This window comes from Peromyscus maniculatus, chromosome 3 (genome assembly GCF_049852395.1).
Source record: "Peromyscus maniculatus bairdii isolate BWxNUB_F1_BW_parent chromosome 3, HU_Pman_BW_mat_3.1, whole genome shotgun sequence".
NCBI classification, from domain to species: Eukaryota; Metazoa; Chordata; class Mammalia; order Rodentia; family Cricetidae; genus Peromyscus; species Peromyscus maniculatus.
Genome location: NC_134854.1, coordinates 166580694 through 166606755, shown reverse-complemented (window position 1 = coordinate 166606755; position 26062 = coordinate 166580694). Strand labels below are relative to the sequence as shown.

The following is a 26062-nucleotide window of genomic DNA, read 5'->3' as shown; positions in this document are numbered from 1 at the left end:
GCCTTGTACAGGAGCAGAAACAGCACTGGGAAATGATGGAGAGACCATCTTACCAGCTTGTGAAGGACCGTAGAGAGTGGAGAATCCAAGTGCAGAGAATACTTCCCTCAATGTGATGTGGCACCCATTTCACTCTCCCCAGAGGGCTCAGTTTTTACTCAGATGACACACAGTTAATGAAACATTAATGATTTCATAAAATGCTAAAATAACAAAGAAAACTGGTGCAGACGTATGCTTTAGAAAATGTCCACCAACCCCAAAGCACCATCAGTTCAAGTCTTTTCACGGTTACTGTTATTTGTGTACTAGTTTATATCCTGGCATTATTTAACATCTACTTAAAGATAAGTCGATGATCAATGAACCCAAGAGAACACTTAATTAGTCAACATATAAGTGAAAGAAAAATTTGAATGTCAAAGCATCAAGTGACATTCTTTATGTATTTGTGTATGTGCGCATGACTGCATACCCCAGGATTCTGTATATGTGTTTGTGTGCATGGATCTGTGTAGCACAGTGTAAATGAAGATTATTTATAAGCACACAGCTGACTTTCTATCCTGAAGACTCACTGTGGACATGTGAGAGGGTGAGATGTCAGGGGAATCCAGATGGCATTCTTTCTGTTGGTAGATCCACTGGTAGGATTTTAAATGTCTGAAAACAGCCTTTTCTGGTATAATGGCCAAGAGAGTTGTATGGGTATGTGAGTCTTATTAATTATTGACGAGATTGCTCAGCTCTGGTCTTTCATGTCTGTTGATAAGTTTGAGTTTCAGAATTACTTAAAGAGGCACAGAAAAGTACCAGGCCATTGCAACAAAACAGTACTAGATATTAAATGGTAAACTGTTAAAAAGGAAAGCAACCCTTCAGATAAAAAAATCCCCCGTTCACGTCACACCCAAGAAACAGTCTGAAATTATCCAGTAGGGGAAAATTGTGGTAAGTCCCGATTAAGATTTTTATTATCAGTGAAAGAGACTCCACTTTAGAGATATAAAATTGATTTTTTCAAGGGACGTTGTCCGGTCAGCTGTCAGTAGCATATGTGTGCATACACACGCATGTTTACGTGTTTGACAGTTGTGTGAGGCCTGAACACCATGTGCTAGTTGGTGCCACTCTGTGGGGCCTCCACAGCACCAGCTAGTAAATATCGTAGGCTTGTGAGGCCATTGTGCCTGCTGCACATGCTGCGCTTTGTGATTCTAGTGCGGAAGCAGCCGTGGACAACACGTAAACAGGCCAGTCTGGCAGTGTTTACCAACAACGCTTCATTTCATGAAGCAGGTGGTAGAACAGATTTTACCAGGAGGGTTGTTTGCCAAACGGTGCTGTAAATGCCTTTTATACTCTTCGTAGTTTCCCATGCCCCATATTTGAAGTAGCCTGCTCATAATGGGCTGGACCTGCACAATGACTCAACAGGAAAGGCTCTTGTCTCCAAGCCTGGTGACCTGAGTTCAGTCCCCAGACCCCACACGATGTTAGAGAGAACCAACTCCCACAGGTTGTCCTCTGACCTCCATGCTCCGTGACACATGTGTCCCACCCCATAATAAACAAGTAAGCATTGGAAAAAGAGGGAAAAAATGGACCATTTCTTTTTGCAATTCTTTTCATTCTTTTCATCTTTCAGTTTTTATTTTTGACTCAGGCTGTCATGTAACCTGAGCTGGTCAGAACTTGCTATGTAGCTAAAGGTGAACTTGAACCTCTCGCCTTCTTGTCTTTATCTGTAGAGTATTAGCCTATAGCTGTGTGTCACTTTGCCTGGCTATATACATTTATAATTAAAACATGTATATGAGTGTGTGCATGTGAGTGAGTGTGTGCATGTGAGTGAGTGTGTGCATGTGAGTGCCTGAGTATGGAGGCTGTGGAGACCAGAGGTAGCAGAGGGGTCCCTGGAGTTGGTTACAGGCGGTTGTGAGTGCTCCCACATGGGTGCTACAATGGAACTCAGGTCCTGAGTAAGATTGCTGTGTGCTCATAACTGCTGAGCCATCTCTCCAGCTCATATTTATAATTTTTAAGCCACTTTGTTTTCTTTTTTTGTTGGGGATTGAACCTAAGGTGTCAGGCATGAGAGGCAAGTACTGTACCAGCCTTCTTTTTGTGTATGAGCCTCTAACACACACAAATAGGGGCATACACATTAAGTTTCTAATAGATAAGAAAGGAAGATGTTAGAAGTGAGCTTTCTTTACTGTGATGAAACACGACCATGAGCAACTTGTGGAGGAAGGGGTTTGTTTTGCTTACGAGTCTGCTCCACAGTCTTATCACGGAGGGAAGTCGGGGTGGGAAGTCAAGGCAGGAGCTGAAGCAGAGGTCACAGAGGAACACTGCTTACTGGTTTGCTCTTCTTGGTCTGCTCAGCCTGCTTCCTTATACAATCCAGGACCACCTTCCCATGGGTGGCACCACCCACAGTGGACTGGGCCCTTCCCCAGCCATCACTAATTAAGAAAATGTACCACAGGCCAATTTGGTGGAGGCATTTCCCCAACTGAGGGTTCCAGTTTCCAAAATGACTCTCTCGTATCAACTTGACATAGAACTAGCCAGGACAAGGACCTTACATCCCATGGTTGTGTGATTTATATATTCTATGAACAGTGGGACTCTGAGAATAAGTGAGGAACCACTAACTATATAACGGGGCGGGCAGATGTATGTTACCCACTGGGTCCAGAAGATGGCTGAGTCCACTATGGATTGGAAATGGGACTGAACCAAGCAGTGCAAAAGCAAGCAGGACCTAGAAGCTCAGGACAAACTGAGGATGTCTAGCGGGGCCGAGGCGGTTTCTTGCTCATGCCTCATATGAACTTGGAAGTACTCCAGAGCAAGCATGGGATACTCAGATGGTCACCTCAGGTTCCTAGATTCTGTCTGCTGACACTCGGGTTGGATGGTAGGCCCCACGTCGCTTTTTTCCCATTTATCCAGGGTATTTTTTTATTCAACTTGTCCACAAACCACAGTTTTTAAAACTCTTCTCTGAATTTCTGCCCATTTCGGCTTCCTTCTTTCAAAGGACCGTCACCTGACCACACACAACTTCCTGCTCTTTCCCTTCCTTTCTCCTGGAGCTTTCCTACTCCCTGGTGTCACCCCAACCTGACTGCTGCCTGTTTTCTCTGTCCCCACCTACCCCCTTTCAGAAGTTGCAGAACTTGACCTCCATTTAACAAGACATTTATCTGCTAAAAAACCAAAAAAAGAAGCAAAAAGTTCCCAGTTAAAGAAATGAAGGACCCCCCCCCCCCCACGCCTCACTCCTGCTCATCTGCTCCGTGGTCCCAGAAAGCAGTATAAGACTACAGCGTGGGAAGATGGGCAGAGATCGCAGTGGGGTGGGTGGCATCAGCCTGGAGCACATGCCAGTCTTACTAAAGGTTTTAGTCTCCTTGGCCTTCCTGGCTTCTCCTCTGGGACCTGACATTTTCATTTCCTGTAGGCAGTGAGCCCTGTATGCTGAGGAGGAAGGGAAACTGACTTGTTCTGCAGTCCGCAGCCTCTTTCCACTGCTAGCTGATTTACCAACTGGGGAAGCGAGGATGAGGTGGGGCTTGAACAGCTCCTAGGGAAAGGGCTGGCTGTTGGCGTAGGACATGACGCGATCCTGGAGGTGGAAAAGCTGGGGCCCAGAATAGAGTGACAGCCTTGGTTCTAGCCTGTGGGTGTTTAGGAACTAATGGGACATTAGGATGAGGGAACAACAGAAGCTGACTCCATACTTCCTTCTTGGGAAGAGAAGCCAGGCTTGCACATCAAAGTATACAGATACAGACATACGTGTAGATGGTATTTGAGATGGTGGGGCAGATGAGATTTCCTAGAAAAGCAACAGGAATGAAGGGAGTGAACCAAGAGTGAAAACCTGCAGTGATTTCAAATGCTGAGGGTGAGCTGGGGGGGGGGAAGGACCCCAGGGAATGGCTAGAAATGGGAGGTCTGAGAGAATGGGATGCAGAATGGGAGGCTGTGAGACTCAGCAAGAAGACTGGACAATTGGCCCTGAAGTACCAGGGAGGAAGTGCACTCCTGGCTTTGGCGTGCAGCATTCCTGTGATGAGCATCCCGTGTTGCAGGCTGGTTCCCAAACTGGAACATAATGAGCAGAGGAGCTGAGGGGTCACACCACAGAGGACACCAGACACTCAGAGGAACAGTGCTTTGAAGCAGTTCAGCCTTGGCATCCTCTGGTGAAACCTACCTTAAGCAGAAGGAAAGGGGAACTCTCATTTCTAACCCCTCCATCTCCACCCCGCCCCTCATACTTGGGGAGCATGGTGACTGGTGGGCTATGGCTCATCTTGTTTTCCCATCTGCATCTCATAGCAGCTCCTCAGAAAATGGTGCGCGCACACACACATCCATTTTGTTTCAAGTATCCATGCCATGATTCCTTGGTCTCCTCATACTGGTGTTCCCTTAGGCCAGTGGCATTACCTAAAAGCAGAAACAATAAAGAGTTAATTAGGCTGGGCGGTGGTGGCGCACGCCTTTAATCCCAGCACTCGGGAGGCAGAGCCAGGTGGATCTCTGTGAGTTCAAGGCCAGCCTGGTCTACAGAGTGAGATCCAGGACAGGTACCAAAACTACACAGAGAAACCTGTTCTCAAAAAAACACAGAAACAAAAACAAAAACAAAAACCAAACAAACAAAAAGCGTTAATTAGACACTCAGAGGGCCCAGTGTGTAAGAGCAAATCTCCGTCCTTGCCGGGGCGTGTCTCTTGAGTTTCCACTCTGTGGTGCTCTGTGGCTCTCACCTGTGAGATGTGCTTTGGACTTGCAGTTGTTCTGATTAAGCGTCAGTGGGCTTGGGGGTCACAGTGGCCTCCCCACTCCCATGTTGGAGATAAAGCAGGAAGGAGAGAAATAGGGCTGTCCCGGGCCTCATCAGAGCAGTGAAGGGCTCAGACTCCCTGGGGTTCACATGCTCAGTGGGTGCATCCAAAGAACCCACAAACAAGTTCCAAAGGGAATAAAGAAATGTATCCGAATGGCTTTCACAGAATGCCATTTCTGTGGGCAAGCTTTCCTTGTAAGTTCCTCTCCATCAACCCGTTTTATTGATTCTATCACTGATTCTGCAAGTTCCGTTTAGCTTGTTTTCGTCATAGTTGGTTACTCCCACCCTGTTTAACACCTAATTTAGGCACTTACATCCAGAGTATCTCCATGCTTCGGGGTGGGGTGGGGCCAGGCAGCCAGGCCCTTCCTGCCTTTCCCCTCGGGACCTGGCATTTCCCCATTTCCCATTCCTGTGGGCGGTAGACCTGAGGTACTGAGGAGGAAGGAAATTCAATCTTGTAATCCTCTTCTGCCTGCCCCTAGGTTACTCTGGGCCCCCTCCCTCAGCGAATGGTGTGTCCTATAAGCAGAAGTCTAGGGAGATCCCCATGTTCCCCCTGTCCCTGACCAGCTGGCCAGCCTTCCCATCAGCTCCGCCCTCCAGCAGCCTCTGACTGCCTCCACTTTAGTTCCCTTTCTGTCCACTCTCCTTGAAGAAGCCAAGTGTTTGTTTACAGTGACACTTCTCATCCAGCGCCCTCAAGCGGCTCGCACTCTCTAGCCTGGCTTCGGACGCCCATGGTGGCTGCGCTCACACCACTCTAAGTTGTATTTACTTACTTATCTTGGCTCCTGTTTAACAAGTACCCAGTGTCTGCCCCCTGTCTCATTGGCCGTCGGAGTGATCCTCTGAGGTTTGTATTAATGTGATGCTCTCGGTACTTCACTTGAAGAGGAGAGAGTTGAGGTACAGAGGAGCTGGAGCATTTGCCCCTGGTTGTCTGACCCTGGGTCTTCTCAGAGCCTGTGATGCTAACTGGACTCGTGAGTCACCGCTGTCCTCAGGGATCTGACCACATCCTTCACAACTGCTTGGTCCTTGTCACCGTGGTCTCTGGTAGACTGTAGACTCAGGCTTTGTTTTTCCTGCTTCCATTCACGAGTGTACCCCCAACTTTCCCTGACACAGTAGCCACAGTGAACCCCAACAAAGAGAGGCTTACCCTGGACTCAGCACCTTCTAATACTCATTTCTTATCAAAAGTCTTGTCTCTGTTCCTGTCTCTGTCTGCCTCCCTGCCTCTCACTCCCAAGTGTTTTAGAGACAGACTGAGTAGGCCATCTGACCTCAGACTCATGTCCACCCTCCTCCTCCTCTCAGCCTCCCAATGCAGGCATTTCAAGTGTGTGTTGCCATGAGTGGCTTAAACATCAATTCTTATGTTGTCTTGAAATCTTGTCACTGGGCTGTGCTCTAAAACCACAAACTAACCCCAGTTTGTGTCTTTGAATTTGCTACCGTTCTATTTTGTTAAACTTTTGGGGAAATGATCTCTGATGATCTGATTTTAAATGGCAGCCTCTACTCCACGCTCTGTGCTTTCTTCTGTTCTTGGCCCCCTGATAGGTCCATTGTCCTGTATGTCTGTGGCTTCTGCCTAACAGGAAGTTGTTTGAAGGCAGAGCTTTTATATTTTCACTCTTCAGACCCCATCAGAGCTAAGAGAGCTCAAGCCAGAGACTAACCAAAGACCCCAGAGTGCAGAAGCAAAGCTGAATAACCACACATTTAGTCCACAGGCGCTTGCTTTTTAAGGAGATCTTTTTAAATTGGATTGGAATAAGAGGATTTTTACATTTGCATATGAATAGTTTATGGATTTGATAATGTTGATAATCGTGTTTCATGTGTGGATAATTCATGATCTCATTATGACATAACAAAGAAATTTATACTACTGGTCTCATCTTTGTCGTGTTCAGTATCTATGTGGTTAAATGTCGTCTTTACTGGCTATCAGTTTTTAAGAAGGATGAGTGTGTTTTTTCTAAATGAGTTTGTCTAAACTGTCTTTCTTCCCCTCCTTTCTCTCTGGCTCATCTCTGCTCTTGTTTGCAAGCTGGGACACTCACCTTCAGAACGGTCAGGTGCCGTCTAGTACCTGAGCAAGCGCCTCTACTCTAGGAAACTTCTTGGTCTCTTTCCAGTTCTGGAAAGTGCCCTGAGTCCTTTCTTAGAGCTGAGATTCACCTTGCCTGGCTTGCTCCTTTGCTGCGAAGGGGCTTTTTGAAATGCAGAGTTCATTTGAGCAATAATTTCTTCCTTTACGGAACACTCCATGAACAAAAACTGAACTTTCTAGTAGTTATTAGTTAAACAGAGAGAGGGTGCTGCCGTGATAGTTCTCATCTGGTGTAGCTCAGAAATAGAAAGCTAGAGAGATATTCACAGAGGGAGCCCTTCTCTCTGAGCGCCTCAGACTCCACCCCCAATTTCACATCTGGCTAATCTGTGCACTTCCCGTTGCTTCTGAGCCTGCCAGTGGTTTTGTGGAGTGCTGTGGGACTCACCACTGTAATTTCAAGCCTTTAATTAACACGGTTTGCCATGGCTTTGTCAGGACTGTGAGCAATTGCCTCACTCTTCCAAGAGGAGGCCTGCTGTAGATGGCAGCTGATAGGGGCTGGAGAGGAAGTCTGCGCTCTTGGCCGAGCAGGGGAGTGTGCCCAGGGACCTGGGGAGCACCAGTAGCTGCGTCTCCAGAAATTCTCTGGGGTGTGTTGTTCATCAGCGTCACAACAAGGCAACCGGCCTTTAAAAGGTCAAGTGACTTGAACGTGTCATCATGAAAGGTCGGTGAGGCCAGAAATAGTCACCCGGTGTGGATGAGCCCACTTAGCGGGTGGATGCTCTGCACGTGGCAGTTCTTACTTTTCCCAGCTGAGCAGAATTGCTGCAGTGATCGGGCAAAATCTCAGCTCCTTCTGAAGGCCACTGTTTCACCTCCCGATTCCTTGCCCTGAAGGAAACACAGAAATCACCAGAAACAGAAGCAGAATGCTTTGACAAGAGAAGCATGCATTCATCCTTCCTGGTTTCTTTATCGTTGTGAGAAATTAGGGCTTGATTCTAGAAACAGGAGTGAAAAGTCTGTCTAAAACTTACATAGATTATGCCAATTCATCATTTTCTAAAGAGAAGCCTTTTGGAAAGTTAAACGTGAGGATCACTTTAAAGTAGAGCTGTCAAATAATGAAACAAAAGTAATTGGACTGTCTAGTTTCTGTCAGCCGTCGCCCAACAGGCCATCCGGCCAATATTAAACACCGTTGTCTACTGGACACACATTTGGATAAGTGGAGTAATGGTAAAACCGCCGCCCTTCTAGAAGTTCTGGGCAAGGGAGACACTAGCATAAAATAAGGATGATTGCACACTCCTCTGTCAGCTTCTGGATAACGATGAGGAAAGACCCCTGTGGTCTGTGTATTTGGTCTTGGGCATTTCCCAAGCCCTGTTTGAAGAGCCCTGCGGGAGGGAAGCCATGTGGGTGAGAGTGTCTCACATTCTTCTTCCTGGGTGCTTGTAGGAGTAACTCAGGTAATGGTGTCCTCTCGTGTCTGGTTGAGGAAAACATATCACTTCCTGTGTAGAAGGAGGGAGACCCAAGTTTCGGGTTACATCTGTTAACCTGTCTTCACAAGGTGGAGGACATGGGTCTCTTTCTTCAGTTCCAGAGAAGAAAAGCAGGAGCCCCAGGTGTGCCCCATAGGAACCCCCTTGTGAACGTTACCTGTGTTTGGGATAACCCGCTCAGTATGCAGAACTAGTTTCTTTTCTTGCCTTCTCATCCTCAAATATTTTAAGCGTTTCCATAGGACAAATTTAGACTATTTTTGAAAGATACTGAGTGCAGATAAGATGCCCTACGTATTGTTTTTCCACATAGTTTTAGTCATTCAGATGATAGTGATTTATGATAGTTCTTAGATTGATGCTCCAGACATTATACTTTATGTTCACACCTTTTTCTTTTTGTGTGTGACTTGGCGTTTTACCTGCATGTATATCTATGTGAAGGTGTCAGGTCCCCTGGAACTGGAGTTACAGACAGTTGTGAGCCACTATGTGGGAGTTAGGAATTGAACCCTGGGTCCTCTGGAAGAGCACTGGTTGTAATTACAGCACTTGGTAGGCAGAGGCAGGCAGATCTCTGAGTTCGAGGCCAGCGTGGTCTACAATGTGAGTTCCAGGACAGCCAGGGCTACACAGAGAAACCCTGTCTCAAAATCAAAAAACAAACAAACAAAAAAACTCCTTAAAAAAGAAAAGTTTGTTAATTTTAGGGTTTTTTCAAGTGGATTTTTGATGAAGAATCCAATTATTTCTGGTAATAACATCTACTATTAGGACAGAATTTGGCCAATGTTATCTGGATTGAAGTCACTTGAGGGTGTCTTGGTCTCTGAGTCAGAAGGAGGAGCTGGGGTTTGCATTTCCAGTTCCTGCATAATGCTCCTGCCTTCTTGCAGGCACATTCTGTTAGGAGGTGTGTGAGCAGCCTGTGGAGAGCTGTTTCCCTGTCATGGCAACTCTGGTGTTTTCCTCAGAACCACATCACAGGGAGAGCTTCCTAAAAACACTGTGTGTGTGTGTGTGTGTGTGTGTGTGTGTGTGTGTGTGTGTGTTAGTACATGTGTGCATGTGGTGTTTGTGAGTGTGTGATGCATGTGTATGTGTAAGGTATGTGGGTGTTGCATGTGTGGGTAGTACATGTCTGTATGCATGTGTGTATGTGTGTGTGCTACATATGTGTGTCACATATGTGTGTTTTGCATATGGGTAGTGTGTGTGTGTGTGTGTGTGTGTGTTGCATGTGTGGTAGTATATGTGTAGGTGCATGTGTATATGAGTGTGTGTGTTGCATGTGTGGTAGTATATGTGTAGGTGCATGTGTATATGAGTGTGTGTGTTGCATGTGTGGTAGTATATGTGTAGGTGCATGTGTATATGAGTGTGTGTGTTGGTATTTGTCTTGCTTCCTAAGCTATTCCTCTTATCATTAAAGGGTTTTTCTAAAATTGACTTTACTGTAATTTAAGACAGACTCTAATAGTATGAGTGTAAATCATCTGAAAATCAAGAACTTTCACCTGCAATAATCAACTCTGCTCAATTCCTTGTTACTTTTGCACGGTACCTTTTTCTTAATTTGGCTACCTCGGTTATGGAAATAATTAAGAGATCTCTAAGAACCATAGTGGATTTATTTAAGTATTAGATATATAAAGCAAATGATGTTTTTCAAACTCTTGGTAAAGAGATTATGGAGTATCCAGTCCTGGTGGCCCATGCCTGTAATCCAACACACTTGGAGCCAGAAACAGGAGGATTGCCTCAAGTTCCAGGCCAGCCTGTGTTGTATGGTGAGCCCCAGGCAAGCCTTTATTACACAGTAAGTTCCAGGCCAGCCTTAACTAGGCCCTGTCCGAGTGGGGGAAAGAGACTGAGTAAAGCGTAGTTACACTAACAGTAGGAAGAAACCGTGGAGTAGGCATCAGCATTCTGGCTTCCTCCCCAAATCCTCCTGTGATTAGGGAAATGGTTAACAGGTAAATGTTTCCTTGATTCTTGTGTATTGAGAGAGTGAATTGATCAATCGAGAGACACAGAGAGTTTAAGCAGAAGTTTATTTAGCACAGCAAAGGACACTATACTCCAGAAAGAGGTAGGAGGGGTTGGGAGGGGCTGACCAGAAGGCGTGTAGAAGCCCCCTTCCAAATCATGGGTGGACTGGATCTCCCTTTTAGGGTATTTCTTCCCCTAACCCTCTTGAGAGGCCCAGAGGATGTGAACCACTGTGTAGGTGACTCTGAAGTGAAGTCTGGCCCTTTGTAGTTGCAAACCTTTTGTTAGTGCACACATGTGGCATTTGGGAAATGCTCTGGTGCTTCAGTTTCTGATATAGCTAGAACAGCCTGCAACTTCAAGGGTGTTTGACCACAAGGGGATTTCTGACCTTCTGCAGAGGGCCACCAAGATGCAGCTGCTGTTCCCTTGGTTAACTCAGCACTGGCTTCTTGCCTACCCTGTCTCAAAGGGACCGATTTCTTATTTCACTGTAGTAGAGTGGTGTGTGTATGTGTGTGTGTGTGTGTATGTGTGTGTATGTGTGTGTGTGTATGTGTGTGTGTGTGTATGTGTGTGTGTGTATGTGTGTGTGTGTGTATCTCTGTGTGTATATATCTGTGTGTCTGTGTGTATCTGTGTGTGTGTATCTGTGTGTATCTATGTGTCTGTGTATCTGTGTGTGTGTGTGTATCTGTGCATCTGTGTGTATCTGTGTATGTATGCGAGTGCATGTGTGTGCGTGTGCACATGCGTGTGCGGGCCTGTGATGAGAGGCCGTTCTGAGATGTCCTACTGCAGTCTGAGGCTCTGGTCTTGGCCTGGAGGTCTGTGTGTCCTCCACAGCTGTCTTTCTGGGTGCTCAGTCCTAGTTTGTCAAACTGTTTCTCAGAAATGTCACCTCATCTTCTTTCCTGCCGCTGCCAAACTTCAGTTAACCCTGCTTTCTCTGGGGCTTTATCTGCGGCTTCTCAAGATCTTATTTTGGATGTAGAAAAGAGTGTTTCTCCCTCTTTCTGGTCCGGTTTGATCTAAAATACATTCTAGATGATATGGATGCTAGTTTTGGAATAGCCGACAAGGGTGATTGGGAAAGAACAAAAGAACTCTGTAAGAAGGGTGGCTTGTCTCCCGAACACCCATTGAGTGGCTGGTGAGGTGTGAGGCTCTCTTCCCGCCCTCTCTCCTTCCCCTCACTCACTCACTCTGTTGTTCTCCCTTTGGGCAACTCTGAGGGGAGAATCCTTCCTCATGGCTCTCCCTGTGTGGCTCAAGCTCAGAGCGTGCTGGGAGCCATTGGCCCGGCTCTGCAGACAAGGCTTTAGATTTACAGAGGAGAGGGTCTTTCTCTTGACTGCATTCCGTCTTCTGCTGCCGTTGCTCTTCTCGGATGGGAGTACTGTTTGGTGTGAGCCGTCGTTCGCTTGTTGACCTAGACACGAAGGGTGGCAGGTGGCTTTGGGCTCTTTGATCTGGGGAAAGCAACTCCTTTCTGTGTCACGGTTTCACCAATTAATAATAGTTGAACCCACTGAAAAAAATCCATAGATTAGAAGTACTGAGGCGTAATTGCCACAGGACAGCATTCTGGTGCAATTTCTGGCTTTTTTATTGTTATGTTCAATCCTTACTTAGGGCCAAACTAAATAACATTAAAATCCTGCCGGGCGGTGGTGGCGCATGCCTTTAATCCCAGCACTCGGGAGGCAGAGCCAGGCAGATCTCTGTGAGTTCGAGGCCAGCCTGGGCTACCAAGTGAGTTCCAGGAAAGGCGCAAAGCTACGCAGAGAAACTCTGTCTTGAAAAACAAAAACAAAACAAAACAAAATCCTAATGATAGGAAGATAAAAATGAACAAACATTTTTCATGGTTACTGGAGTTAGGAACTTTGTGGTCTGTCTTCATTTCCCAATTTTTGATTTAAAATTATATAGTATTGTACAGGACCCTGTTGATGGTTATGTATGTTTGTGTAGAAGGTTTGTGTTAGACATGTTTTGTATTTTATGAGTATATATACATACACTTTTAATATTTTATGTGTATGGGTATTTTGCTTGTATGACTGTCTGTGCACCCAGTCCAGGCAGTCCCTGCTGTGGCCAGAAGAAGGTGCTGGATGACCTAGGACTGGAGTTGCAGATGGTCATGAGCTGCCCTGTGGGTGCTGGGAACTGAGTCTGGAAATAGACTACTTTGGATTAAGGGTTCTGAGGAGCTGACTAAAGGGAGCGAGTCGGGGTGGAGAAATGTCTGATTGATTGACATGCTGTTACTTCAGGCTCATTTCGGGTAAAGATTGAAGTTATTGTTAATATTGTTGTTGTTATTATTAATGCCCACTGGCACCAGCCTTGGTGAGAACTTGGCCCATGAGCTCTCTGCTGATCTGCTGGAAGGTCAGACCACTCAGCACAGCTCGGTGATCTGGAACTTGTCTGTGGTGTTCACACTGCTCTGTTGGTGCCAGGGCAGGAGCCTGTTCCAAGGCAATGGCCTCTTGTGGCTTACATTTGCACCCATGCTCCTTGGTTGTTGCTCCAGGCCTGGCCTCTTCCCAGAGCTTTGACAAAATAATGCTGCAACCCACTTGGTCTCCTTCATGGTGACACTACACGCTCTGGGTTTCCAAAAGCCAAGTTTTGATCTTCTTCCTGCTGTATTTCTGCTTTGTGTTGTAGTTATTGGCATTCCTAACCTTCCATTCAATCATTCTGGACTTACATTGAGCAGATGTTTAATAGCCGACAAAATAGCTGAGGCAAACTGCTTATGAGGAGGGAGGGCTTGTTCTGATGCTGGTTTCGGAGTTTAGTGGTTGTGGCTCTAGAGTTTAGTGGTCGTGGCTTCAGAGTTTGGTGGTCATGGCTTTACTACACAACAGCATGGCCTTGAAGGGAACAGGGGAGATTGTGATTGTCCACCATGTCATCTAGGGAGCAGAAAAGAGCAAGAAAGGAGAGGCAGAGAGTTCAATATACTCTTCTAGGGCACATCCCCAATGACCCAATGTCCTTCTATATGCCCCGCCTCCTAAAGGTTCCCTCACCTTCCCATTGAACCTCCAGCTTCAGCATAAGCTGTTGGAGGACTCAGGTTCAAAGCTATAGCATGCCCTTACCTCTTCTTCCTGAGCCCAGCTTATGAATCATGTCAGTGCCAACCTAGAACTGCCCACTTCTTGCCCGTTGTTAAGATGCCCAGGGATTACAGCAACTTCCCTTTTTAATTCATTTAGACTTTGAGAAACACCCACAAGTCAAAGCAAGTTTCATGACTCAGGATGATCATAAAAATCTATATAACTCACATTTAGTTGAATATAAAATGTAAGTAAAACAAGACATCATTTTTTTTTGGCATGGTCCATAAATGACCCTGAAAGGCAGTTCTAAAATAATCATTTCAAAAATGATTTGTTCTGGACTTAGTGGAATGAATATTTAATTGATCAAACTTTCACTTCCTAGGAGGTTGACTTGCTTTTATAGGTCTGGATTATTGCTTGAATTGGTGTTGATTCTTTATGGTCCCATTTATATTAAGACTTTATGGAAAACACGATGATATGTTTACAGCCTTGTAACACCAACAAAATACTGACTCTGCAGCTGAACTGTCTGAAGTCAGTACTGACCACCTTTGTGATTATAGGCACATTCACACTCCCTGTGCCTCAGTTTCTTTATTTGTAAAATGGAAGGATGAGAGTGTCTACCCCAGGATTTCTGAGTAGGATCTAATGAGATTTTGTACTTAAAAGCCTTGCAGGGGGAGCCAGACCCCTCCAGGAGTGGTGGTTCATGTGACACATGAGACTCATTAGAAGCCCCAGGGAACTTGGGGCACAAATAGAACATTTGCATTGGAAAGGTTAAGGACATTGCAAGGTTTCAGGAACTGCTCCAGTCATCTATAAAAATGATATTCAAAGGGAATGTGTATTAATTATCTACAGAGTGAGAGAAATACCCAACAATTACCTTCAGTGTTTAAATGAGAATGATCTCTTCTACTGACTGACAGAAAGCAGCTTCCAATGACTTACAGATAGGGTGGAGAAGTGCTCAGCTGGTATGCATGAGGAACTGAGTTCAGACACCCAGTACTCATGTATACAGCTAGGCACCACAGCAATGAGGAACTGAGTTCAGACACCCAGTACTCACATACACAGTTAAGCATCTTAGTGCTGAGTGGATACAGCAGGTTCCCTGGAGGTTTCTGGCTAGTCAGCCTAGCCAGTTGGTGAGCTCTACACTTTCTGAGAGATCCTGTCCTCACAAATGAGATAGAGAACAATAGAGGCCCACCTGATATTGACCTTTGACCTCCACACAAATACATACATACATGTACACATGAAAAGAAATTATTTATCATGAGATTGTTGGTTTTTAAATGCCCAGTTCAAATACAGTGAAATTGAAATCGGTGCCCATAAAGCACCAGTTTTGACCTGGTAATGTGCAGAAGTATAGGTTAATAAAAACTGCTATTGTAGGGCTGGGATTCGGTACAGTAAGAGAAAGCCTTCTGTAATGCAGAGCCCTATTTATGTGTCTACAGGAAGATAGCCTTTGTATTATTTCTACTGCCCACTGCCCTGCGGGTCACATTCATTTACATGCATGTGTGGTTTAAAGGCATCTCAAGGAATTTCACCTCCTCGGTGCCACTGTCAACATTTCTTCTCCTTGGCACAACCATACATTCATTGAAGATAGGGATTATCCAACAAATGTGAGTGACTGATTGTGTGTGTGTGTGTGTGTGTGTGTGTGTGTGTGTGTGTGTGTGTGTGGTTTTTCAAGACAGAGTTTCTCTGTGTAGCCCTGGCTGTCCTGGAACTTGCTCTGTAGACCACGCTGACCTTGAACTCAGAGATCCGCCTGCCTTGCCTCCCCTAGTGCTGGGATTAAAGGCGTGCACCACCACTGCCCAGCTGAATGACTGAGTCTTATGCATGGATTATTTGTGCTTTTCAAATGTAGACATACCTTTCTGGAATGTGGCTAATTACTGTCAACCCAGGACTATGAAAGACACAAGCACAAATGGACAGAGTAACTTCAAAGTCTCATCCCTAGAGAAGGGGAAGAGACATTAACCCTTTCATTCTCTTCCCTGCAGTTGGCCCGACACAATAAACTACTACAGCAGATGCTCAAACCTGGATCCGATCCTGAAGAAGGGGACGAAGCCTTGAAGTATTACGCCAATCACACCGCACAGATCGAGGTACCTGCTTGTTATTTTTAGAATGGGCCCAACTGTGAAATAATGTGTTTGCTTATATCTGAGGCCATTTCCATGACTTTTCTCAGAACAGTGAAATAATACTTGATGATTTAAGTGGAAAAGTCTGTCTGACAAGCTGATGCCTAAGAGACATGTGTAGAAACCAGGTGTCCATCTGGTGAAGTCTTTTCTCTCACCGGAACTCGTCTGATGGTTTTTGAAATGGAGAGAGTAAATTTTTTCTCTCATTTGGGTCACAGAAGCGATCAGGGAGAGCAGTGACATTTTAGAGACAACATAATTATTAGAGAATCTGTGCCTTAAACCCGTGGAGGCTTCTTATGATCGAGATCATGACTTAACAGAGTATTTGAAGCCAGGTCTGGTGGTGCATGTCTTTACTCCCAGCACTTAGGAGACAGGGGCAGGCAGATCTCTGTAAGTTCCAGGTCAGTCTGGTTTAGCAAGTTCCAGGCCAGCCAGAGCTACGTATTAAGACCTTGCTTTAAAAAAAAAAAAAAAGCAAAGTAGAAGTATGTGAAAGTGAGGAGAACATGGGCAGCACTAACAGAATTTTCATATTGGTATCATATCCTCAAAAGTTAGCTGTTTGCACTTCGGTTGCCTGACAGCTACCCTCACCCTGCCCCACAAATGAGACTTGACCTAATGTCCGATGGCAGATCAGGTGTTCCAGGGACCCATCTGGCTGTCACTTCTAGCTGGGATATCTTTTGATGCTTCTTGGCAGAACTAATCAGGGAGAAGTGAGTAGAGTGGTGGATACTTGTCACTCCGGATTTATGATAGCACATTCATTTATTCTGGGAGATGTCACTCCTGACTTATGATAGCACATTCATTCATTCTGGGAGATGTCACTTCTGATTTATGATAGCACATTCATTCATTCTGGGAGATGGTTTTGGTTTTAGCAGAATATATCAGAGGCAGCATTGCTCTATGGTGGGTACTTTCTATGCTTTATTATTTATTTTTGCCAAATCTTTGAGCATTATTAAGCAATATCACTTCACGTCAAAAGTTGACCTTGTGCTCACATATGTAAACAGCAACATGCCGCAGCAGCTTGTGTCAGATTAGACTGGCAAGAACCCATGTGATGATGAGAACAATAGCTTGTGATCAGTTTAAGGACCCTGGGAAATGAGAAGGGGCTTACGCCTAATCACCATCCAAGAAAGAATTTCCCATGATCCAAATCTCACTTTCAGCTCCTCTCACGAGTCTCGCTTCTTCAAAAGAAAGCACATTCAATTTTAATCAGTTGGTCACTGGAAAGACTACATATCTGTAAAGAGGTCATAGTAGACCATTGTAATTATCCACCATTTCCAGTGTTTGCTCCCCTTGGGGTGATAGCTTAGGTGTGTGTGTGTGTGTGTGTGTGTGTGTGTGTGTGTGTGTGTGTGTGTGGTCATGTTCATTTGCACAGGAGCAGGCCCAAGGCTGACCTTATTCACAGAGGCAGGCTCGCTCAGTTGAACCCAGAGTCCACTGACACAGCCAGTCTTGCTAAACAGCCTGCTCCGAGGATCCCCTGGCTCTGCCTTCTGAGGCTGGAATTACAGGGAGGCTGGCACACCCACCCAGCGCTTAGTGGGTTTGTGGAGATCCGAGCTCTGGCCTCATATTTGCATGGCAAGTGTCTTAACCATCATGCCATCTTCTCAGTCCTTAATACTAACATTTAAATAACACCATGACTCTAAATCCAATTCCTTCTATATTGGGATCCTCATGTTTTCTTCACTTTCAGTACCACAGTGCTCTTAGCTAATGACTGAGTAAGCATTTGTTGAATAATCTGGGGGAAAATTAACCATATTTGGCTTCCTTCAGTTAATGCATTTCCTTCAGCAGTTTCTCTGGTTTGTCATTGCTCTTTGTAAAATGTGACAACCAGAATTAAACATGTCATTTTATGCAGGGACTGAATATTTTGGCTTATCTAATCACAGCTTTTTTCTTTAGTAAGCCCTAAGAATTTTAAAAATTCTTGACACTGTTGGAGCAAGTAAACCTTTTAAAATTCTTTTCATGTGGTTCCTACCATACCAAATATATCTAAGTAGTTAGTACAATTGATATTCTAGTTGTTTTTTAAAGTTAGCACACAAGGGGCTGAGAGGTGACCCAGTAGTTAGGAGCGCTGGCTGCTGCCGCAGAGGCCTGTATTCGGGTCCCAGACCCATGGGGCAGCTCACAGCCACCCACACCTCCAGTTCCAGGATCAGAACCAGCTTAGAGGGGAGACAGTTTGTTTTGCTCAAGGTTCTAGAGGGAGAGTCTGTCAGTCAGGGAGGCATGGCACTGTGGCAGGAGCCTGATGCTGGCTGGTCAGTTTTTATTCATATGCAGGAGGGTTGGGGAGAGAAAGCAAGGCTATAACCCCCCAAAGCCACCCCCAGTGACACACTTCTCCAGCATGGCTGCACCTCCAAAAGGTTCCACAACCTCCCCAAACTGCCACCAACTGGGGACCAAGCGTTCAAATACACAAGCCCATGAGGGGCATTGCTCACTCACCACCAAACTGCAGGTAGGAAACACTATAGAGATAAAATACCTCTCTGTATATAGAGAACTCAGGACACACAGTGCTAGCTACCAAGTGTGTTACCTGTTTCCCAGAGCCCCTCTTAGGGAGAACAGGGCACAAATTCTTAAGATCTAGGTTCAAGGTCACTCAGCTGGTTCATTTTTTTCATAATTGGATTATCATTCATAAACTCATTGTCCTAGTTTCATGTCTGTTCCCATGATAAAACAGTCTTGCCACAACCGACCTGGGGAGGAAAGGATTTATTTGGTTTCCATCTGCAGGTCATAGCACTGGGAGACATTACAGCAGGAACCTGAACTAGACGCTGTGAAAGAATGTTGTCTGCAGGCGCCCTGGGCTTATGCTTAGCTAGCGTTCTTACACATTCCAAGACCACCGCCTAGGGATGGTGCTGGCATGGTGGGCTTGATCCTCCTACATCAATTAATCATCAAGATGCCCACAGGCCAGTCAGATGGAGGGGGTTCCTCAACAGAGCCTTCCTTCCAGATGACTCTGGGCTGTGTCAAATTGGCAATTAGAGGTAACTAGGAAACTTATCCTGAAACCAAAAACTAGGGAGGCGTGGAATCCAGTTGTATATCCACTAGTGAGCTCACCAGGTGCTTCTGGATAGTTCAAACCTGGAAGTCACGAAGAGGGATCTACTCAAAATCTGTGGGGGAACAACCCAAACCAGAGAGTAATGAAAACAGGAAAGAGATCTGTAAGGAAGAAGCAGGTATCGGGGGCTGAAGGGGATAATGGGGTGGCAGTGGTGGTGTCCAAAATGTATTATATGCATGTATGAAATTGTCAAAGAACAAAATGTAGTCATTAAGAAAAAGGAAGTTCAAAATCGAGTCCAAGACTGAGGTGTGCCAATGGCTGAAAACAAATGCCGATCATTTCCAGATTGTGCGGCAGGACAGGACGATGGAGCAGATTGTCTTCCCCGTCCCCAACATCTGCGAGTTCCTCACTCGGGAGTCCAAGTACCGCGTGTTCAACACCACAGAGAAGGATGAGCAGGGAAGCAAGGTGAACGACTTCTTCCAGCAGACAGAGGACCTCTACAACGAGATGAAATGGCAGAAGAAGATCAGAAGTGAGTGCGAGATGCAGAGGCCCTCCCAGCTTATCTAAAGCATGATTTGGGTTTCCTGTCAGTTTAATGTCCTTGAAGTCACTTGCAGGCTGAAGAGTGTAAGCCCTGCTGTCACTGGAGCTGAGCCTCTACAGCTCAGTGGATGTAGAAAACCCAGGTTAATTAGATGGCCTGCAGCTGCTGAGCCTGCTGTTTAATGTGTTCTGAGCTGCAAGGCTGCAGCTGCACTGTTGTGCTGCTGGATGGCTGCAGGTGTGAAGCCCTGCATTGAGTCCTTGCCCTCAACAGTCAGTGCATGGCCTGGGGCAACATCTGCATCAGTGCCTCCCACTCAGTGTCCTGTGCTTAGAAGGTTTCCCCTTGCCCCTCCTCCCTCCCCCCCTCTCCCCTTCTCCCCTCCCCTTTCCCTTCCCCTTCCCTCTCCTCCATCTGTGACTCTGTGTGAGTCTTCAGATTCATGAATCTGAAGTTTGAAATATTTTTTAATTTTAAATTTTTAAATCATATTAGGTTGTTTTCTTAAATGACAAAAATTGAGGGGGGATTGAGGACCTCTTGATGTTAGATCTTTCTTGTCTCTGGAGGCTTTCCCAGACAGGCAGGCATGTGTGTTACCTATACTTTACCATTCAATTTTCTAGGCTCTTTACTGAGACAGGAGTGTGAGCAGAGCTGGGCAAGGCTCCTTTGGGTATAAGATGATGTCATGCAGGTTTAGTTTTCTACAACACTTTTGCTCTTTAGAATTTTACCGCATAGAACTCAGAAAAAAAAATGTGGGCATCTAATACATATAGAATATTAAAAGTTTTTATGAGATATTTGAAAAACATTAATTTTCCTTCATGTAAAATTAATTGAATAACAAACTCAAATTAATTCTAAGTTAATTTGATAACTGTGACTCTGGGATCTGTGTTTTATGACAAATATTTTTTAATAAAAAACAAACCTTAAAATAATTCCCAGTGGACATTTGTATTTTAAGTTTTAGAAGCAGTTGATCACAAGGGTAATGGCAGAATTTAATGATTTTGTGGTCTTGTAGATACAAAGGAGCCATAGTGTACAGATAACTTCAGTTCATGATCCATTGCCCAGGGAGATGCCGTTCTCCTCCCAGCCTCTCCCTCTGTGGAATGTCCACTCCTAGATGAGGAAAATGACATGAACTCAGGAGGAGGCAGATTGTTAGAAACAGCCCAGATGGGGTTTGGGGGAGATCCAAAAAGTACATGATTTTCACTTTTATATGCTTCATCTCACTGACTGATATTTTATCTTTAAGGTTTTAATTCTAATTTTTTTTTTTTTTTTTTTTTTTTGGTTTTTCGAGACAGGGTTTCTCTGTGTAGCTTTGCGCCTTTCCTGGAACTCACTTGGTTGGTAGCCCAGGCTGGCCTCGAACTCACAGAGATCTGCCTGCCTCTGCCTCCCGAGTGCTGGGATTAAAGGTTAATTCTAATTTTTAAGTATGTATATATGTATATGCATGCTTATTGTGGGCTTGTGCACATGTGTCTAGTGCTGCAGAGGCCAGAAGTGGGTGTCATGTGCCATGGATCTGGGGTTACAGGCCATTGTTACCTGGTGGGAACTGGATCCTCTGCGAGAGCAGTAAATGCTCTCCACTGCCCAGCCAGCTCTCCAGCCCTGAACTGCAAGGTCTTCATCTCTTAGGTTGTTTGATTTGAGACAGGGTTTCATGTAGCCCAGGCTGGCTTCAAACTCACTCTGTAGCTAAGGCTGACCTTCAGCACTGGTCTTCCTGCTTCCACCTTCCAATGGGGTTATGAACAAAGCCACCGTGCCCATCTCCTCCAATACTTTAATCCTATGTCAAGGTGTTACAAGTTGAATAATAGACAAGACCCAAAGGAGCCACTAGGCACCCAGAGTAGCTGACAATTCAGCTCCTCTCCAAACCTCCCTACATATTTGCTCAGTTATTTACAAGTGGGGAGAATTGGATTTCCATTCAATAATTCATTTTTGATGACAGACATGGATTCCCTCTTCTGGAGATCCCCCTTTTCTTCCAAACTCATAGCCGTCTTTCTGCCTCAGCCTCTCAGATGCCGAGGTTTCAGGCCTGAGAAAGCACACTGGCTCATGTATGTCACACCTCCCTAGCTCCCATACATGCTGTGCTGCAGCACTGAGACTCAGGGGTTCAGGGGTTGTCCTTTTTTTAATGGTTGCTGCCTTTTAAGCCACAGCTGTCTGACTCAGCAACAGCAACTCTGCTGCTACCAACAGCAGTTAGTTAGGCCACAAGGGCCGCACAGCTGGAGGGAAATCGGTTCCCTCGGCTCCAACTCCTGCAAAGCTATGAGGGGAACTTAACTAAACCTCTCTCCCTCTAAAGAACTCAAGATTCAAAGGTTAAGGTGGAATTCTGCTCTTCAGAGAGGCTGAATAGCAAGTCGCTCACCTCCTCTCCTTGCTCGAGTCCTCCCAGAAGCCCCCATGCTTCTCCTCGCCCCTCCTTATAAACCCTTTCTCACCTGGCCTCCTTACCATTTCCTGTCTGCTAGTTGCTGATGCAGCCTTCTGACAGCAGGTGAATTTTTTTTAATCAAACACATCTTTGTATCATTAAACAAACATTCCAGAGCATAAACAAAAGCAACACATCTTGAAGTAATATTCTACAACATCAGGTAACTGAGTGTATGAGCATTTCCAGTGGGGCACACCTGGGTCTGCAGCCCTGACTTTTATGACTTGACTTCATAGGATAAGATCAGTTTGCCCATTAGTATTACCAGCTCCTGCAGCACGTATACGCATATGGCCTTCAGTAAAAGGGGCCCCAGACCACTAGCTGCCTTCTCCCTAATCTGCATGGGCCAGATTCAAGGGATTTACTGCAGAATCACCTTTGCCGACACTATTGAAGGATGGAAAAGGAACAAGGTAGAAAATGCCTTCCCCGTCTGAAGTCTTACAACAAGCTTTCCACGACTAGACAAGTCACTTCAGATGCGCCTCCGTGGCGGTCACGGACATGTCGTGCACACTCTTAGCTTAGCGGGGCTAGTGTGGACCGTGGCATATGTTGACCATTCTCACCCTTTACCTGTTGCTTCCTAGACAACCCTGCCCTGTTCTGGTTCTCCAGGCACATCTCCCTCTGGGGCAGCATCTCCTTCAACCTGGCCGTGTTCATCAACCTGGCTGTGGCTCTCTTCTACCCGTTTGGGGATGATGGGGATGAAGGCAAGTGGTTCTGTTTCTGCACATGATGACACCCGAGAAAGCCCAGATTCCAGTCACCAACTCTCTGCAGCTTTAAAACCAAGACGCTTAGTTCTCATTAAATAGTTTCTGTATTTATTGCACGTATAGACACATTAAGTAGAGTAGACAGAAAACCGTGGCCAGTAGAAGGGCTCTTTTACAGAAAGCTCATACATAGCCCAACTATTAGAGGTAAGTACTGGAAAATGAAATGGCATGCTTGTCTTTCAACCTAATTGGTGTGACAGAACGTGTTTTATATTGTCTTATCTCAATGATGCAAGTGCGTCTTAGGCCTAAGCATTTTGATGAAATAGCAACAATTACATTTTACTTTCCATCTTGTCTGAGGGTTTTGGAATGAACACATCTGTAAAATATACATTTTGATTTTATAATACTGTGCATTTATAATATTCATAATCTTAGTCTTAGAAATGCACAGCATAAGACAGACTGTAATTGTGGATAATGAAGGATATTGACTATGAAACTGGTGTTGCTAAATTGGAAGCAGATCTAACTCACATGAAGGTGGAAAGCACAGAACCCCGGACTTCATGGAGCCTGGCGCCTGGGACAGATGCAAACACCACTCTTGAAAAGGACTCCTGAGTCAATGGTAGTAGCAAGATGGATGTTCAGTGTTAGGCTATTAGAGTGTGGGTGTGCTTCCTAGAGGGAAGGCAGAGCATGAGAATGTGGGCAGTATAGAACCCCGGGATGAGCCTGAGTTACATGATTACAGTTTGGGTGAGTTATCTCCTGATAACTTATGAATAAGGTTAAAGTCTTGATGGAGGTTCGTGCAATCTCTGCCTCAGCCACACACTGCATAGCTGGGAAGACTGAGGCTATGGCTCCACTTGGTAGATGCTCGTGGCTGTGAGGTTGTCCAGGGAAGGAAACTGCTGAGTGCTGGTGATCATTCTCCATGCCGAAGTTTTTCAGTCAGGCTGAGCAACTGCTCTCCAGGCTTACTCTGAAATGGACTAAAGATGGGTTGCATGAAAATGAAAATTCTTCTAGGAAGTGCCTTGAAATAATGGGAACATACAAAATGATAGGGTCCAATTAGAAAGGTCTCCCAGCAGACAGATCTGAGAAATTTTGAGAAAATTGTCAGCAGCAATACATTATAAGACACAGAACAAAACTAAGCCAGGGTCTGCAGGAGGAGTAAGAAGAGGGTGCTCTGTATGCTGGTATCCAGTTAAGCGCATTTAGAGGGATGGGAATTGCTTGTCACCATTTGGCCAGTTGTAGTCCTCAATGGATACTCAAAGGAAGGGGCAACTATGAAGAAAAACACAAACATATCACATTTTCAGCATCTACCCATCATATACTTAGCTAGTTACAGAGGGGAAGGAGCAGCTGTACCACGGAGAAGCCGCTAAGTAATCATGAGTGAGACACAGCCGCATCATGTGCCTCCTGACACAATGGCCTGAGAAGAACATGTGGCAATGGACAGACGGGGATGAATGGAAGAAAATTTAGAACACCCCAAAGGAGAGACATTCTACAGAGTGACTGGCCAGTGCTCCACACGGCTACCAAGCTTAGCAAAGACAAAGATTAGGAACTGTTCAAATGAAGAGACAAAGGGGTGGAGAAGATGACAGTATTATTCCTGGTGTTAACTACCATGGTGGTCATCATGCAAAGTATTGATATTCAGATCTAGATGAAGTGTCTGCAGGATGGTTTATCCATTATTTTTACAACTATTGCTTGAGTCTTAAGGAGCTTTGAAGTAAAATTTAAAAAATAAAAAAGGGTTCTACCTATTCCTTTGGTGGCATCATTTTGGACAGGGAAGGTAATCGTGAAATCACCTGGAAATTTCTGGCCAGAGATGGACCTCTGTTAACATGGGCCACACTTTCCCACCCTAGACCCCACTACAAGCCACTTTAGAGTCACAGAGCCATCTGGCAAGGGGCCAGCAGAGGCACGGGCTGTTCTTCCTCCAGGTACAGTGAGTGGTGAGGTGTCCCCCGGGCTCTTTGGAGTGTCTTGTGCTCAACTGTCTTGCTCACGTGCGGGTTACAACATTAGTTTAGAGAACAACATCCTTCACTTGGGATGATGGTACAAAGGGATTCAAGGGAGATGTTGCCTCTCTGACGAGCACCCGAGAGACCCCATCCACCTTGACTTCAGATGGAGACTCCCCTTTAACTGCCAGGCCTTTGTGGAGTCTGTTGATGCTAGGGCCACCTCCAGCCATGCCAACCGACCTGACTCAGAAGACTAGTCAGTGAAAAACTTTTTTATCCCAAGATAGAATGTCATTTTAAAATATAGAGGGAGGTTTTTTCTTTCACAATTTGAGTATAATTCTTCCTCACAGTCATTTTTGCTAAGGAAAGTAGGATTCTTCAAGGTGACTTCAATTCATTCAGTTTCACAAGCATTGATGGATACCACTGTGTGCTAGGCACCATGCTAGTCTGGGAGATGCTAAGATTAGTAAGCTGTTTCGTCCTCAAGGATCTCATGATCTAGTTAAAGGACCAAGAAATAAGAAAAGCACAAGACCAAGGAGCAACAAGGGATTTATGGACGGATGTCGACTTTGTCTGGACCTGGGTGTAGGAAACCAGAGTCAAATGAGTCTGCACCAGAAGCCCAGGCCCAGGGAAGGATGAGGAGTGAGAAGCAACTGTGTTGGACAAGAAGCCATGAACAAGTCAACCTGAGGCAGGGCTCCAAGACAAGAGTAGAATTGGAATCCAATTTGACTGTCTAAATTTTCTTTTACAAAAGACCTAAGATCTAAGATCTTGGAAAATATAGAGGAATTCCTAAAAAATACCTTCCCATTAAATATAATACATGCTTATTATAAAAAAATTAATAGAAATAGGCAAAATATTAAGAGAAAGAGTTCCCACTTGATGGGTAAGGATTGGCTATAGTGCTTTGTGTTGCTTTGGTTTTGGCTATTTGTTTGTTTGAGAGACAGGGTCTCACTGAGTAGCCCGGGTTGACCTAGAATTCACTATGTAGTGCAGGCCAGCCTTGAACTCACAGCAGTCTTCCTGCTTCAGCTTCCTAAGTGTTTGGATACAGGCATGAGTCACCCCCCTGCTGAGAGCACCTGTCTCTGGAGCACCTCGGGAGTGCCAGAGAGTTTTTATTGTTTTTCCAAAGCATGAATCATCAGGTCAGGGCTAACCTGATGGTTCTCACAGATGGTTCCAGACTTCGTCATCAGTTAACCACATTAAATAACAAACTGTTCATCTTCTTTTCTCATTCCACACAGATGAACCTAACAGTAAGCTGTGTGCAAGGTCTCATGCTAGACAGTTCACAAGTTACTTGTAAAATTGACAAAACACCCAGAATTAGGTGCATGGCTGCACTTTCTGGTCTATCAAAGGGAGAGCCCGGCAAACTACACATCTGAGGCAGAGTAAAGGTGGCTACATCACCTGGCACTGG

At 45.3% G+C, this 26062-nt stretch overlaps 1 protein-coding gene across 1 annotated transcript in view; it reads left to right on the top strand.

The window, feature by feature from the left end:
• The window catches only part of Itpr2 (inositol 1,4,5-trisphosphate receptor type 2), a 419948-nt gene that overhangs the window by 315791 nt on the left and 78095 nt on the right, over window positions 1-26062 (top strand). The window contains exons 46-48 of the mRNA XM_006986630.4: window positions 15582-15689; window positions 19171-19363; window positions 22460-22585. Coding sequence (XP_006986692.1) covers window positions 15582-15689; window positions 19171-19363; window positions 22460-22585 — 427 coding nt within the window. The remainder of the gene's footprint in view (window positions 1-15581; window positions 15690-19170; window positions 19364-22459; window positions 22586-26062) is intronic.